This window comes from Anopheles marshallii, chromosome 3, assembly GCF_943734725.1.
Source record: "Anopheles marshallii chromosome 3, idAnoMarsDA_429_01, whole genome shotgun sequence".
Taxonomy (NCBI): Eukaryota; Metazoa; Arthropoda; class Insecta; order Diptera; family Culicidae; genus Anopheles; species Anopheles marshallii.
The window spans coordinates 29560370-29577768 of NC_071327.1; the positions used below are offsets into that span (position 1 = coordinate 29560370).

Consider the following 17399-nt stretch of genomic DNA (forward strand, 5'->3'; position numbering starts at 1 on the left):
AATCGAAACCAATAATATGCCATGCCGCTGTCAGCAGCTTTCCTTTTGTCATTTGCTCGCGTAAGTTTGGCGATGAGCGTTGCATTTGCAAAAGCCCCGCTTTTCGATCGCCAATCGGTCGGCCGGGGTAGTAGGAGAAGCGTGAGCTACGCGGCGTGAGGTAAAGATTTGTAGCGTCCGGAATTGGATGTGATTGGAAGGTTGAAGATGCCATTATTATGAGGGGTGCGCATTCGCACATCTATATTGGACGGACCATCATTAGCCACAACCCGGTGCAGGAGCCTCCTCCGGGATGGTCTTTGTTCAGTGCTCGGTTTGGGAAAAAGTGGGCGGTGTGGTCACTTTTCCTTTCCATTCCCGGGCGGTACATCGCCGGCCGCGAAGCCTTTTGTTTTGTTGCATTGTTTAATTAGCCTCACAGATGAGATAGATGGGCCCGCGGGAGGTAACAGTAAAAGTGGTATGTTCAACTGTGTGCATTTTTGCTTTCGGTTTGGCGTGGGAAAGCTAGCATTGTACTCTAGCTGGTGATGCTTGATTGAGTGGATGAATAAAAATGAAACTATTGTATCGATTCGAAAACGAGATATTCTATTCCCTAATATCAGTTAGCGGAATGCCAAATGTTACAAATAGTTAAAATATTACAAACTTATTTTTAATTTCAAGACTGATAAGGATTTCCAACTACGACAAGGCCAATCCTTTTATAATCGATGATATTCCGTTGGGAGTTTTTTTTCTATTTTGAGCAGCATTCAGTAGGAACGATTCCATTTTTCAGGAATAGCTTCTCGAAGAAATACAAATAGAAATTGATTAAAATTTCACAGAAATACTACTGCCAGGTGGTCAGAATCACTAACGATCTGAAACACATCAGCGGTGGTGCCCGCTCGCAGCCAACATGATGCAGGTTTAATTGGAAGCATTGCTACAGATTTACGATGTAATCAAAAATGCATCATTTCCTGCATGCACCGGAGATGAGATCGGAGTTGGAGTTGCATAAATGCGTACCATATCGTTCATCGCTCGAATCAGGAAGAAAGAAAATCGAGCTTCGGCCGGCGGAAAAGCGGCGATTGAAGTGAAATTATTCTGTTTTCACTTTCACCCGGGCCATCGCACATCTTCCACCTTCGTAAACCATCAGCTCCAGAGTGTGTGTTGCGTCGTGTGTGCTAAGTATGTGCCTGATGCTGAAATTGATGTCTGTGCAAACTACATATTTTTGCTTTCCGCTGCTCGCTTCCGAAACTCTAATGAGAACACCCATTGGCCCATTGGTACACGGTACGGTTTCGTGTGGTTAGCTCTGGATATATGGTACTGCTCTAGCGGGGGGTTGCCCAGGAAATTGGACACTAATTTCAATTCATCAACCACCGCACACAATAATGCACCCCTGGGCCCATACTTTTTGGGGGGGCTCGATTTTGGGATGAAGTTATCAAGCGGCAGGTTGCTTATTTTCCTCTCCCTCTCGCTTGGTGGGAGTGTGAGGAAACGGTGTCCTCCCACACCTCCACCCTCCAACGGTGAGTGGGAAAACGAGCTCGACTCAATGCCGAACTCCGACCCCGGTGGTGTCTTAGGTTTAAATCTTTTTGTGCAATGTGGAAGACAATGTGACTTACCAGACCGTTTTGCATCATCATCATCGCCGTCTGCTACCGTCTCCGGCCGTTGGCTTCCCAGGGAGCTGTCAAAGCTCCGGTGAAACTCCCGCCGCACGCCATCCATGCCGTGCCACCGGTGGCTTTGGTGACGGTGAAACAATAGCAGAACAACGTCGTCCACTTCCTCGATGAGCACCTTGCGTGACGCGCCAAGGTTTGAAGCCAACTCCGGACGTCGTCGTGGACGTTGGTGACACTTTGCCCGGCCAAGAGGCGCATGCTGGACGCAGCAGAGAACGCACCGCTACAACGATGCTCACGATTGTTCGCCCAGCAATGTGTTTTATCTTGCACACGGCCACGCCAAGTCTCCCATCGTTTTGGGCAATCGAGGGTGGCCATTGTGGTGTGTGCACGCGCGCTCGGTAGCGATTGTTGCGTCGGAAACCGGACAAAGCAATGGCAAAAAAGGCAAGTGCCTCTAGATTTCCCAGCGCTTCCGAAAGCGCATCCCCTCCGTGGGTTCGCGGGTGGCCTTCTTTTACGTGCAGGTTTCATTTTCGGGGCTTCCAGCTGGAGGAGGTCATACACGGCAGCGTACGGCTTGGAACACTGGCACTGGATATTAATAAATGAGAAATAAGTTTAAAGACACAATAAGCAATGAACGCGGGCGCCCGATCCGAAAGCTAAGATGCCGCTTTATTTTCCCAGACCGTGCCGAGAAACCCGTGCAGATTTCGTGCCGTGGTTTTATGTGAGCCAGAAGCGAACGGGCGATGGGCTTTGTTTATTTGGCGCCATTGAAAAGCTTGGGACCTGGGAGCTCGCCGCAGATCGCTGGATGGACGAGAAGGTTTACTATAAAGCAATTTCTGTTGTGAAAATGACCATTGTGTGTATGTGTGTGTGTGTGGAATTGTTCTGAACAGTAGGTTGGGGTTTTTACTGCTAACATTCAGTTTATAACAGTGAATTGTAGAGTGACAGCCGAGCGCTGTCCGTTTTTCTGATAAAATGCAGTTTTGTGCTCACCTGCTCTGTTTTGGAAAGGACGTTTTTTATATCACATCATTTCAACGCCTTGTGTTATCCAGCTCAAACGAATAGCAATATCAGCGAAAGTGTCAGTTTCGATTTCACGCACAGCTAAATGGTAGTATACAGAGTGGGAGTGTAAGTGCTACTGACAGTTGTATTTAATAGCACGTTCTCACTGACGTTACACTGACGGCTATTTGTACAACGCGAGAACGCGCAAAAATATGCTCTTTGATATCACGTATTTAATCGGTGTCAGAAAGAATAAAGCAACGGTTGTATGCGTTTTAAAATCATTGCATTTTCTCCGCTGTGGATTGGGGGTTTTTTCCCATCACGAATCTCCACTATCAGACAATTCTAATTTTTGACGTGGTTCACAATGATTATCTGCCTTTATGAAGGCATCTTAACGCCACTCTGCAATGGTCGTTAGCTTTAGTGTGGCTCTTTTAGGGAGATCAAGAAGCTCGAAGCAGGGCTCTCTACAGTGGCTCTCGAGCACGCGTTCTTAAGCACATCAAAAAGGGGAAACACTGCCTGAGTTCTTCACACGATTGGGCTCTACACACAGTGACGGGCAGGGGGTTTTTGGAGGACGTTGAACGTTGAATGAATAATTATTGCCTGCTTAACAAGTTCCACCGCCAGCCGGACATTGGTGAAGGTGTTGCTGGCTGGTGGTTGCGGCTGTTGCTGTAGAACAAGTGAAAACGAGCAAGAATCTACATCTTCAAACTGTTCTGTTCGGCAAACATGCACACGCCCGGAGAAACATGCGCCATGTTGGTTCGTTCTGTGTGTGTAGCGCATCGTTCAAGGGTTTCGTGGAATGACCGTAAATTAATTTAATTAAGTGAGATGGCTAACCCCCCCCTTTGCTGTCGTGGTTTGTCTTTTCGGCCCCACCGTCGCCATTGAGGGGGTTCCGAAAGCCAGTTCCATGAAGCGAGGGAAATGGAGATGATTTTTCTGCCAGAACGGTTGGAATGCCGCCGAAACTATCGCTTCCCATCACCGGCACGTTCGATTGCTGCTGAACCCGGGAGCAGGAAACAACTCCCAGTGTTTTCCCATGAACATTGGTGCGCGATCTCACCGCAAAGGGCTTCCGGTTTCCTTTCGTTCCGGATTCCTGACATTACCCGAAAACATAGCCAGAATACCCAAAAAAAAAAAAAAACCTTCGAACCGTGCCCAAAATGATTTCGTACCGGAGCGTTCTAACGTTTGCCATTCTCCGGTCCGGTTTTCGGTCCGAGGTTCGCTGTTAATCAACCGATAACGCATCCGGTGTTCTATTGGAAAAGGTTTAATTTCACGATTTTCCGCCCCATACTTGGTTGCTCTGCATGGTTACATGCTGTACGAGAGAAAGAGAAGATCGTAAGCAGATCGGGAGTTTTTTTTTCGGCTGCCGGGAATTAAATCTCGCCAATCCCCAACCTGAAGCCTAAAGGCAAAATTGTATACCCTTTATCGAAAAACCGCAACCGTCGTTGTGGTTGTTGTTTTTTGCTGCCTGTCCCCATCCGCCCGGGAAAACTCCCGGGGGATCGGGAATTCAGGCGAATCAGGCGCATATTTACATATTTGGAAATTTGGGAACCAAACGCCCCTACCGTTCCCGAGTGCGGCAGAAGTTTTGCTGAATGGCACCGACTGGAAGTGGTCAGTGTGGTGACGATGAGGCGAATTCAGTCAACCGGAAACTAAGTTTACTGTTTAGACCTGCAGCTCGAAACCGACCTATCAACCGCAGGAGGTTGTTTGGTGGCTTTCCGGTGTAGTTGAGAACCTGGGGAGAACACACATTAAAGTAATTGAAACTTGCACCAAATTCGGACCAATTCGGGTTCTGAAAGGTTAAAAACACTACAACCCTACGCGTGGAGTTCTGTTGAAGGTCACACAAGACTCAGCCTTATGTACCATAACTGGGTCAACTAGAATTAGCTTCTAAACCATGCCTTCCGGCTATGTCTTCCATCCACCCGAACTGATAAACAAATCCACCTGACTATGCACAAACACGGACGAGAAAGCTGCCCAACATCCGTTCGCAAATCTGTCGAAATTTAAGCCGGAAATATTGCCCATCCGAACAAAGTTGTGGTATCACGCAAACTCTAGCCCGGCCGGTGTCGGGCCCTTTGGTCGTGGCATTGTGATGACAAGATACGCATGGGTCCTGGGTGCGATCTACAATCGGGATGAGATGAGAAATTAAAACAAAACAACGTAACAAAATCTTCCCAACGAAACGAGGAAGGGTCAGCAAATTCCAAGGAATGCGTGTAGATGGATGCCGTGTGGTGGAGATGCCCTCCACAAGAATGTCGTAATCATGTAGAGCAGCGAACGATAGATACCACACGGATGGATTGCAACGGGATCGCTTCCCGTGCTGCGAGCATTTTCTAACAACCTTTCCCGTCTGTTGCTCCCCGCCTGCTGAACTCCCGTCCCGATTCGCTTAATGAGGATTCCAGCCGGCCCCGGCCTAAGATCGGCATTCTTTCTAAGGTCGTTTTCGAAGACGCCATCCGGAGATGGACGAAATTTGAAAGAGTGAAAAAAAAAGAAACAACTAGGGAAACAAAATCACCAAAACACAATCGTGTGTGAGGATCATCCTCTCGAGTGGATCGAGTCGACGATCTTCAAAGATCATGTTATACTATCGTTTGACTCTATTATTTTCTTTTCCTTCTCGGGGGATCACTCGACATTGGCGTCCGGGGAGTGTCTATCTTGGGTATCTATTTCCTATTTTCTTCATCATTTTCGGGCGTTTTGTCGTCGGTGGGTAGAGATCAGTTTTTGTTGTGCGGCTGAGCCTTGGCTCGTATGTTGGAGCTTGTCTAATTTGGTTGCTGCTGCTCCGATCGTCACCAAAATAAGAGAGGAAAAAAATGGAAGCATTTTAATTAACGTAAATCGTCACGTAATGGGTGCCGGGGCAAGTTACGCAACTGGTCGGGAATAGGAAGTGTTGTACGGGCTTGCTTGTTTCGATGTTTGAAGACCCACCACGGTGCGCTGGCAGTGTTGATGTTCATGACGATGATGACATCCACAGGCGTGGGTACTAACGGTGGCAAACAAAGTCGTCACCAATGTTTTGTGAGAGATGAAGTGAAATTCTTGTACGATTCGTCTTGGGATCGATTTTAATGTCAGCAACTTCCGTGCCAGCCTATCAACTGATCAACTCGATCAATCTCGTCAAGATTCCCATCTTCGTCACACTCTCACACACGTACAACCACCGATGAGCTTGCATAACTTCAATACGATCAGTGGTTTTCCTCTAACGGCAAAGAATGGCAACGGGATATCGGACTTATCAGGCCAGTGCTGCCATCTTGCCGCAAGTATATATTTGCACTAGGAAAGAGAATAAGCGATAACTGAACGAAGAAAAGCACAAAAAAACCGGGCCAAACGGTGAATGAACGGTGATCGGAAACTTGATCACCCATGTGCTGTGGTGACGTCCAATAATTGATCAATTAGCTTCCGACTCCCGAGATCGTCTCAACTCGCCCAAGACAGCTGTGTCCGGTTCGTAGTGAGGTTGGCTGGACACCTGGCGCACAACCGCTACCACAACCGTGCACGCATCCATCGCACCTAAGCTAAACATTATCCATCATTACACAGCCGTCCCAGTTCCAACCATACGCGCCTGGTCTAATCGGAACCGATTCCATTCGTTTTTTTTATTCCGCAGATGCTGAAGCACGTGCAGATCTCGCCGATGCGCAGCCGGGCAGATTCGTTGTCGATGCGTTCGTCCACATCCTGCGCGTCGTCCCTGTGCGGCAGTCCGGAGCCACCGGGCGATCAGCTCCGAAGTCACTCGAGAGCCTCCAGCTATTCCAGCCTCAACGAAACCATACCGCAGGTAAGCACAACCGAATAATGCAAATTTCAATTAAACCCAATCTTCAGTCTTTTCTTCGGGTTTTCGGTGGCCAGCACAAAAAAAAAGCTGGTCTAATTGCGACATTGCCGTCGTAAAAAATCGTTTGCCACGGAAATGTTGCAAATTCTTCAACAATGGTTCGCTTGATTTGTGGCAATGGACCGCCCGCACTGAACGGAATGGTCGCGCTTTTTTGCTGTTGTTGTTGGGCACTACTTTCGGCAGACCCGCTTTCGGGGAGCTACCATAAACTTCATTATTTGCTCCTAGCTCTCGGGCCCGCCTCCACCTACGGGAGGTTGTCCTTGCCAATCTTCCAATAAGTTTTAGCTACTGCTGCTGCTGATGATGATGAGGTGCTCATTAAGATGAAGTGGTTCGACACCCAATTTTTCGGTGCCAGCTTTGACGGTGCAAAGCTGCCGTTTCCGTGCACTTGCTGGAAAAGCGTACCGCCGTCCCACACCCTGCACCACGCCGGCACTTTGGTTTAGCAAGAGGACTATAATTATTGTCATTACTCGGCCGGTTGTTACACACGCGACACTGATGGCGGAAGAGGGGAAGGGGGAAGAGGGGGTTGGAAAAATTCTGAGCCACAAACAAACCCGTACACACGCAATTTGTCGACCAGCTGTGAGCGGTGTGGTTAGCAAATCATCTTCATTTTAATGAAGTATTGTGTTGGTTTGCTGGCGGGCATAGCGTGAAACTAGCAAAATGCGAGATATTTTTCGCCCCCTTTCTGTGCTGTTGGGGCCAACATTTTTCCTATTTTTTTCCCTGTGTTCGTACTTCCAAACAAAAAACCCACCGAGACGGGTTTGGAGATTGCTGCTACTGCTTATCCATTTGCTACCATACCGATCCGGTGGTTCGTAATGGTTGCACATGGAGTGCGCCCGATTTTCCGCGAAACAGCAACGCGTAACCGAAAGTGCATAAGCATTGGCGTTGAAGTTTTCTTCAAACACCAGCAAACGGGAAGGATTTTCACCGATGTGAGAATTTAATGCAAGCGTTACAACCAGACGCACCGCTGTAGTAACAAACGTTGGCGGGTTTGATCGTGGTTTTACTTATCTTTGGGTATTATTGTACCGCTCTAACTGTGCGATGAACGTTACTGGTAGCGTTTACTGTCTGGCTGGCGAGAGCTGCACAGTTTAATTAAATTCTGTAACGCTCTGCCAACGGTGCATGTGTGTGGTGGATTCTCATGGGTAGGGAAAACCAAACCGTTGTTCTGGGTGAGAATCACACACCCTCGCTGTGTTGCCGGTGCAGTTGCTTCGCAAGTCGTTGTGCAATATTCAATCGCAACACTGCATTCGCACCAATCGCATACACCTATGCAAGACCTTCCCGCACACATGCGGCGTGGAGATGATGATGGAATTCATTACAATAACGAGATGGCCACAAAGTGCCGACCTTTCGGAATGGGGTGGTAAAGATCGGTAGCTCCACCGTGAGGTTTGTGTGATTTCCCCACGAATATGTGTCATCGTTTCTAAAGCTTCTCGATGCTCGGAGTTAGAATTTCAATTGAAGAGTTTAATCTCTTTTCTTTGTGGTCCCCAGAGCTAGCAGGTCATTAAATGTTAACTCTGTTCAATAATTGTAAGCAAGCAAGTAAATGTTTGTCTTCATAGCATTAAAGACTTAGTTACACTTCTCAAAGGCACTTCAATGTAAAGAGTTAATCATACGAGTTCGCTTTACTGAAACTGACATCGACCAGAATTACTTCCGTTCTGTGACGGTGATGGAAACCCGACCTCAGTACCACATGACTCGCGTTGCTCCGGAAGTACTTTAAGCTAGAAAAAAAACTCCTTATGTCTTCGTAAACGGAAGCCTTGCAAGTGGTTTATTGCCTTATATGCTCTTGCTCGGAAATTGCTCTCAATGAACAGTCTCCTTTCGTTGAATGGTGTTTCTACGAAGGAAAACATTGAATATGCTTAGGATCCTCACAACCCACGCAAAAGATAATGGCAAGTAAAGGCCGCGAATAGGATTCTCGCGTAGGCAGTAAACCGTACTTCGATTAAGATGCTTTCGTTTCATCCCGTTCTTATCAACCCTTCTACAGCACAATACACCGTTCGTTTTTCTGTTGCCTTTACTCAACAGATAGTCTTCTTCCCAAATGTTGCTTTGCTTACTATTGAACCAAGAACCCAAAACAGACGGTCCGTTTTTACTCTCCCATTAAGGAGTCGGAAGTGCGAAAAAAAAAAACACAGTGGAGGTGTATCGTCATCCTTCTCCATCGGCCAGAGTGTTAGCGTCTGAACTGGAAAGGATATCTTACGAGTTCTACGACTGCCAGCGGGATAAACATTACTTGCGGTTCATTATTTGCTCAGTTGTTTTCCTTCTAGGGCCCCGGAAGACGCTTGAGCGTTCTGTTCTTGTGGAAGTAAATATTCCCAGCTGGGTTGCTCATTTTAAGGGCTTAATTTTACGACACGTGGAGCAATGGAGAATTGCATTTAATTCCAGCTTTAATATTACCCAGGAAGCTTCCCTCTGCTGGAGGTGTTTTTGTAAGCTTAACTTCATTAGGCAACTATTTTAATCAACAATTTGCTCGAGTAGATCTCTTTTGTTGCAAATTACTAGAGGATAGTCGCCAAGGCGGTAAGAATGGATAGTTGGTTACACCACTGGAAGCTTAAATGCTTTTTTGTTATTAATTTGCAAAGCCCCAACTAACAAAAGGTTCGAATTACTCTAATTTGTCTGCAAAAACGACGTGTAAGCACTTTCGACCCAATAGGGTCGGTAGAGTTGTTGTTGATGTTTGGTGTCGTCTAAAGCCTGTTCTCTTCTTTGGTAGCCATTACGCTCTTGCTTATATCTTTTTTTTTGTTGAAACAATTGTCAGTAAGTAATTTGTCGAGCAAAAGGGGTTTGGAGTTTTGCTGCAAGTTGATTAATATGGTACTTCTGCCCCGAACCAGACAATCAACAGTTAAAAAGTTCTCTGAACCGCACTCAACTACGAAAGAGCAAACGTCTGCGGTTTTGGTCCTTCATAATGACCAATTCTAAGCTGTGCTAAGCCGATGTGTAATGTACGCAGCAAACTTCACAATTTTCGGCCATCTAAAGTACCCGGCTTGTCGGGTCAAACTCAACATCAACCCATGGCGATTGGTGATCGAACCAAATTTCGAAAGGTATCGCCCGGTAACCACACCAAACTCCACAGTATTTAAATTAGTTCGGAAATGTGCTTTTTTCGCATTTCTCCGCACCGAAACTGTACCGGTTTGGAGCCGGCCTGCCCGTACCACGTTTGTTGGTTAATTTCGTTTTCTTGGGCAGGGCATTTCTTCAGATTCAATTCAAACGTTCGATCGACTTTCGGTAAGAAATTTAGCCGAAAAATATGGCCACCGGAGCTCATTAATTTCGAGGGGCTTCCTTTTGACCGTGGTATCGTGCCGCTTCTGCCCATTCACTCTTCCCCACCCCCTCTCTTCCACACTCAACATGCGATTAGCAGCGGAAATCGGACTGTTTTCTCTTCTCGCATCCGCCCCATCAAGCCGCACTCTCACTATCACTCGAATCGCTTCAGAAATTCATTTATTATTGCCGGCGGCCATACGCCACCCCGAAAGCCATTCTCTCCATCGTACCGTGTCTTCGACGATAGCTTTAAGAAACAAAGCTTGGAGCGGAAAACAGACATCATGCCGCTAGTGATTGTATAGTTGTATGTGACTTTTTCTAAAAATATTCCAAGTATTTTCGATTCCCTAATCATTGATCACGTGGTGACAAATGTTGTGCCAGTGGAAAATGAGCGTATCCATTTTAGGGGCAGCTGATAAATAGACGTGTCCGTGTGGATGGGACAAGTGAGAAAAGCTTGCGATTCAAACGCCACCCCATTCACGTATGTTTTCCTTTCATTTCGTTCGGTGTGAAGCAGACAAACTAACTATGGCGAATGTCCATCCGGGCGCTGTCAATTCGTGTGCTTGCAGCAGTGTCACTGGTAGGAATATATGGTAACAGGCGGAAAAGATAAACATAGATAGGCTGCACAACAGTTGAAAATGAACTCCACTGCTCAACTTCACTCGTTGTCAAATAAAACACACACAAAAAAACAGTTGTAAAAAAAGAGCACTGCGATGGTGGCGCTTCCGAAAGTAAAACAAAACTCACTGCAATTCAAATAAATTGCTGTTTGATAACAACCGTTGTTTCACGTTTAATTTCACTCTCCTTTTCTCTGTCGTTGGTGCTTGGAAGTAGCAAACACTTAGATAAAAACAACAACATAGAGAAGGTAAACGAATACAAAAGTGTTTCATTTCTCTTCCTGAACTGAACTCTCACACCACACAGAAATCACTGCAATAGATGAAAAACAGGCGCGTTACAGATTGCTTTTTTCCTCAATGTGTTTCCTTTGTATCCATCGTCCATTCTAAAGATCCTTTGGGAGTTTAAAAAAAAAAAAAATTGTTTTTATGTTTCTTTTCTCCTTGCTTAAGGTAAAGTTCGTAATGCTTTGGAAGTCCGTTTGTTAGGCATCATGAACTTATATTTTATTCGGCTGAGACTCACTACTTGCCTGCAAAAGTTCATGCTTACTTACATTAATTCGGACTCCATTCCCCGTTGTTCTTTAGCATCCAAAACAATACGCCCGCGAAAGATCGATCGGTTCGATCGTGTTGCGCTGCACATCAATAAATCCCTGTGCCGTTTCGGTGACATTTTCCATGGACATGAACATCGCACCGAGACATCGTTTACGGTGGGTGTAAAATTTACGACTATCGTTTGCGTGTGATCCGTCTAACAGAAAACAAATGAAATAAATCCTAAACCAGCGCTGGTGAGAGATTTATTTTGCTCCGCTTACGACCACTTCGAACACCCCCGAGGAAACGTAGCCGAAAGTGTAAAATCAATCAAGAAGCTCTTGACTGCAGAGTTCCTGAACATGGTTAAAGGTTTTTTTTTCACGCGAATGAAACCATGGGCAAACCGTTGAGGTTTAAACATTAGCTGGAATAAATATGTGATTGTATGGAGCCTTTTTTTTGTCGCCGCACTCGCGAAAGAGCAACCATCAGATACATTTGTTTTCATATTCCGGATTTTCCTGTCACCGGGCACGTTCAGTTGTGGAGCGGTCGTGGTGGTTTCGATAAGGGTTTTATGTGCCCTATGGCTCCCCAAAGTCTCGCTGCAACGGCAATGGGAGGGAAGAAAAACTCGTTACTTTGATACGCATTACATTTTACTGCCTCGCCTTACAGCTTACTTTTAGTTTGTTGAAGAGCTTGAACTTCAAACTTAAAGTTTTCATGAGAGATCAACTCCGGTTGAATAGACTCGATATATGTAACTATAAAAAGGCAATAAAATGTTACATTCAGTTATCAGCAAGTTGAGCATATCTTTGAAAATGTCTATTACGGTATTTTACAAATTCCAGTTTGGTTCAAAATTTGAAGCCTAGTTTCAAACCCAGCTACCCACAAAGTATTTCTTTTTATTGTTTCTGTACATTGGATGCTTTTAAGCGATCGAATTCCTCCATGCTTGGCATCCGAAGGTGGCATGCGATGCTGTGCAAGATGTTTCTTACAATTCTTTCTTTATAAAAAATCTGAAGAAACACAAATATGCTTTACCCAGCTCTATCTATTCGGGTTATCACTTTTTCGCCAGCGGAAAGGCAAAAGAACCCCCCAATGGGAAGGCCGTGGCACGGTTGCGGCCCTTCCCATAACCCACCTTGCATGTTGCTGTTTGCGTGATTCAATCACGCCACGAAGCGCTTCGTTCGCGCGTCGCACCGCGGTGAAGTTAAAGCTCTTTATGTGCCTCAACCCACAGCGGAACGATGGCGAAAAAAAACGAGAAGTAAAATATTATTTTTTACCCTCCCACGACATCCGTTAGACAGCCAGAATGTGACGCATTCGCTTGGAAAATGGAAATTAAATCGAAAAGGATGCGTGAACCGTGTTCGGTTCGCATCGATGGTGTCTGTACAAAGCGATGGGCTTTGTTGTGGTTTTTGGTCGCGTGGTGCTTGGAAGAAGAGCCAGTGCGGGAATGTTCCCGGCTGACGCCCTGTTGCTGGATGCTCATTTGTGTAACTTCGTGTAAAGGGAATTGTGATGCCATGCTCGTATGCTGATGGTGATGAGTCGTTGAGAGCTTATTTCTTACAAAATCCGTCGAAACGCTTTGTGCCTTCGCGACACAAAAGTACCAGACTGTTTCCACCAATGCTAACTCGACTCGACAACATCGCGAATTCGTTCGTTATCAAAATACAAAAAAAAACGTCAACAGCGAGAACCTTTTACCATACCAAGCCAAGCTTTCGTCTAACTGAAAGCATTTCAACCAACGAAGCCGTGCGGCCAGGCATACACTTAAAAAGAAAGGTGAAAACCCACACGCACCAACTAAAGATGCGTGTTTGTTTGTTTTTTCTCATTGTTTACTATTCTAATTGACGAGCCCTTTTCTTCGTGGCAGTTGGGGAGCTTAACATGGTAGCCGACTTCAAGGTTCTTGGAAAACCAAACCCATCGTCAACGGGTGCAGCATTGTTTTGCCGTACGCTCTGCCTCTAGCGGAAAATGGCACGCGTTCTTCCAGATGAAGCGGTCCGGAGTGTCTTCTACTCGAGCGCATCTGGGACGCATTCCCATCGCTTCCTGGATACGTCGAAATGGTGCGAAAATTTAATGTGAATGATGATCCACACAGATGTGAAGATAGAGAGCGAGAGAGAGACAGAGAATGATGTCAATTTTCATCCCGTTGGCCTTGACGGGTGAAAGTGTCCGTGGGGTTTTGGTATGACACCGAAGGTCTAAAGGCCCCTCAATAAGTGCTCATGATTTGACGACGAGTGTTGGAAACAATTATTTCTCTCTTTCGGTCTCTTTCACCCTGCGCTGCTTCTCTTTTACTCTGCCCTTTGCCCATCCGATTAGCCACCGGGGAAATTTGTCTAATTAAAATCGAGCTTTTCCCTGCGGGCTTTAGTCAACCTTCCTATTCCCATTTGCTACCGTACGGTGAGCTTATTTTCTGTGAATCGGTTAGTCTATTGTTTTTCTTGGGTGATGCACACATACACAGACACTCACACGCACACATACAATACAGCCGGAACCTCCGGAATGTGATGGGTGCGCGATTATTGTGACAATAAATTACGGAATTGCACCGAGTTGCCACTGCTTGGCAAGGCACCCGCACCCCGTACATGGGAAGAAACCGCCGCAGTTCGTGCACAAACGGTGTCTTGACGTAAAACCTTACGCACGGTGCTGTGGCTTAAACCCTTGGGGAATGAGAGAATGAAAGAAAAGCACACCAGCACTCACTTCAAACGCTGTTTTTCTTTTCCTTCCCAAGCTGATTTTTGCTTCACGGTGCGCATCACAATCGCACCACCAATCACGCACACCGGCGGCACGCGATTCCTGCGCCTCTTGAGTTCGATGATCGTACGTACCGAGAGGGTGGCATTTCCCGCGCTTTCTCCCAACTCGAGGGGGTTTCGGAAAACTGGTGCACTCGCATTTTTCGCTTCGGATGATCATGATCATGCTTGATCTTCACGCGAGCGCGGTAAATGTGTGAAGATTTACGCGCAGTGTGAGCGCGCGCCCACCGTACACGCTGAGCTTATCAGGCGCTTAATTCACTGCTGGGTGTCAGAGTGTCTGGAAAGTGCGATGCTGGCACCGAACAGAGCTTGAACAATGTTTGAGAAACAATGTCTCTTTTTGTATCGTTGCTTTGTTTGTTTAGAGGAGTTTCTTTTTGTTATTGTGTGATAAGACACTGAAGAAGTGGATGTATCGTGGGAACTGCTTTCCTCGGACCAGGATATCATTTGAATATGTGGTGAAGAAAAACCTTAGGGAAATGATTTCGGAAAGCTTTGCTTACAAGTTTACAAACAATCGGCCAAACGATGTGAAAAAAGGCATCGAACAAACGAAAAAGGTTAGTGAGTAGCAAAAGAGAATGATGGGAGGATGATTTAATTGCTGATACTATTGTTATAAAAAGTATATTTTTATACAGGATGGATTAATTAAGTAATTTCATGGCTCGGTTTAATACTATCTAAAGCTTTAAGCAATGATTTGATTAAAAAATATCGAAAGCTTCATGTTAAAAGGGTACTTTACCTTTCATCAAATATTGGAAAAGGAATCACAATTTAATTCGATGTTTCCATCGTTCCGGTTCATTAAACCTTTATGAATCATCCCAAAAGGTGTTACTACAGCTGCCATAAATCCTTTTGCTGATGCCAGCAGACACACGCTGATATCGAATTATGAGTACAACTGAATTATCCAGCAGACCGGAATTTAAACAATACGTTTCTGACAAAGAGTTTGGCTCTTTTATAGCATTAAATGCGCCTTAAATTTTATCATCCCGTCAGTACCCTTTCAATACCACCTTTTTTTACGATTTATTACGACTTTCGCTCCCTCAAGCGGGGAACTCCTACGGTAAAAATCCAAAAAGGTTGTCTCGGCGGCAAATTAAATCCTTCTCGAACCTTCCCGATCGGAACTCTCCGATCGCAATGGAAAAGCCACAAAAAATCCTAATGAAGGCGCTCCAACGCGTTAAGCGTCCCGTACCTTTGATGTCGCCCTTTGCCCTTTTCGCAAAACGAGGTACGTGCGGCCAAAAAAGGGATTAGGACTCGTTTCTTGTGTAAAGGGGCTAGTTTCTTCGGCGGATTGTTTGCTGCCAGTTGTTACCTGCAAATCGAGATTAATGCCCTTTTGGTGGTCACATTTGGGGATAAATATTGAACCAGCTAGCCATAAAGTTCACAAGCCCATCAGGTCCGAACGGGGGCGGATCGTTGAAAGGGTCGATGGTTAAGATAAAGCGAAAACCCGCAAAAACATTACTACCGGGTTCGGGGTTTACAACTTACGATGGTTATACAATTTTTACATCTGTTTCTGTGTTAGACACGCTTCAGTTACGTTATCGAGCGACACGCTTTAATCGGTTGTTTTCCTCTCGCTGTTTTCATCCACAGACGACCATCAAAATCTACACGGCTTGTTTGCGGCAGGACATCGAGTACAAAACACTCGGCATCTCGTATGATGCCACCAGCAAGAGTGTCGTGCAGCAGGTTCTGCGAAGGTAGGCTCAATATCCTCTTTGAATTCCTTCACATCGGCGCTTAGCTTTGGGTTTGAAGTTAGCTAATATTGGTTGCTGGTTTCATTATTTCAGATGCAAAATGCGTCATCGAGATCCGCGCTTGTTTTACCTCACGATGGAAGTAACAGTTCGTCGGCCGGGTGTGAAATCAGTGCTCGAGCTAGACGACGAAGCACGACCAGCGCTATTACAGGCCTGCCATCCCAAAGGTGACTCCAGGTACGAATGAAAAACCACACACGAATATTGCACGCCAATATTGCAACGAGCTCACGTGATTAAACATTTCCATCTTCATCTTTCTCGGCAGGTTTTGTCTTCAGCAAAAACCAGGCGGTCTAATACGGGTGCACACCTCAGCGCTACAGCCCAACTCCCAGTACAAGTCGCTACTCATCTCGGAGGAGACAACCTCAGACGAGCTGCTGTCGCTGCTACTCTCCTGCTACAACTCGATCGAACCGGTGGAACAATTTTCCCTGTACGAAGTGTGCCCCGGCCAGGAGTATCAGCGCAAACTGCATCCGGACGATCTGCCCCTAAAGACACAGCTGCAGCGCCAACAGAAGGGCGAGATTATGCATTTTCTCGTTCGCCGTAATCCAAACTATCCACGTCGCCGTCAGCTGCTCGCCACCATTGCCGAATCGAAACACTTCATCCTCAATTCGTCCCTGGACTCCGCGAACGTACAGCTACCGGCAGCCGGCATACACCATCATCATCTACATCATCAGCAGCCACAGCACCACCATCATCACCATCATCGATTGTCGCTTCATTCGGGCAGTTTTTCGCTCGGGCCCACCGGTACACCCACCAACACCTTCATCTCGGACATCGTGGATGGGTTGAGCTCGCTGAACGATCTGCCGGCTGAAGTGAAGAGCCTGCGGCTTAAGGAAAGTTCCTTCTGTCCTGCGTCGCTCGACGATTCGGCCACCTCGACCGATTCGGCCGACTCCACCGAATCGTCCTCATCGTCCTGTTCGTCCTTTTCCTCCCTTTCGTCCGACTCATCCTTCGAGGAGCCGGAAAAGCAGACCATCGATAACACTAGCAATGTAACGAACACGAGTTCCTGCCACCAAGCACCGCCAGAGGTGAAGAGTAAAAATAGCGCTCAGCATCAGCAACCACCACCCCGGCCGGCCAAATCTTCCACCATGCTGGCGGCACTTAGCCGACCGGCGCTGTTGCCAGCCTCCACGCTGGCCGCCCCATCGTACAATCCCGTGTACAACATACGCGAAATTCGTACCGTCAGTCAGTCGTTTTCGGCACTCGGAATTGACAAAAAGCTGGCAGACATTCGGAGCAGCGTGAAGTCGGGCACCACCGAGAGCGGCACCGCGCGGAGTAGCGCCCTGTTGAAGGAGATGGTTAACACGGACCCGGCAAAGGGTGTCGGTAACTTTGTCTACATTTAGACGCCGGTGGAGGGCCTACAAAACGGGGACAAAGAGCTCGCCTTTCGGGCACAGAATCATGTTGGCGAGTGTTTGTAATGCTGCTATCATCCTAGTCTTAGCTGTAATCGTAAACAAAGCAGAATCATCCACACGGAAAAGCGGAAAGAA

At 46.5% G+C, this 17399-nt stretch overlaps 1 protein-coding gene across 1 annotated transcript; it reads left to right on the top strand.

The window, feature by feature from the left end:
• Positions 1–6402: 6402 nt before the first annotated feature.
• On the top strand, positions 6403–17249 carry LOC128714206 (uncharacterized). Its single transcript, XM_053809082.1, has 4 exons — positions 6403–6576; positions 15689–15798; positions 15892–16038; positions 16130–17249. The coding sequence occupies exons 1-4, from the start codon at positions 6403–6405 to the stop codon at positions 17247–17249; spliced, it is 1551 nt and encodes a 516-aa protein (XP_053665057.1).
• The last annotated feature ends 150 nt before the right edge of the window (positions 17250–17399 follow it).

Bases quoted from the DNA above. Each gene is read 5' to 3' on its own strand.
- LOC128714206 (XM_053809082.1), top strand. From the start codon at position 6,403: ATGCTGAAGCACGTGCAGATCTCGCCGATGCGCAGCCGGGCAGATTCG. The intron at 6,577-15,688 runs GTAAGCACAACC...TTTCATCCACAG, and splicing joins TCAACGAAACCATACCGCAG to ACGACCATCAAAATCTACAC. The intron at 16,039-16,129 runs GTACGAATGAAA...CTTTCTCGGCAG, and splicing joins CATCCCAAAGGTGACTCCAG to GTTTTGTCTTCAGCAAAAAC.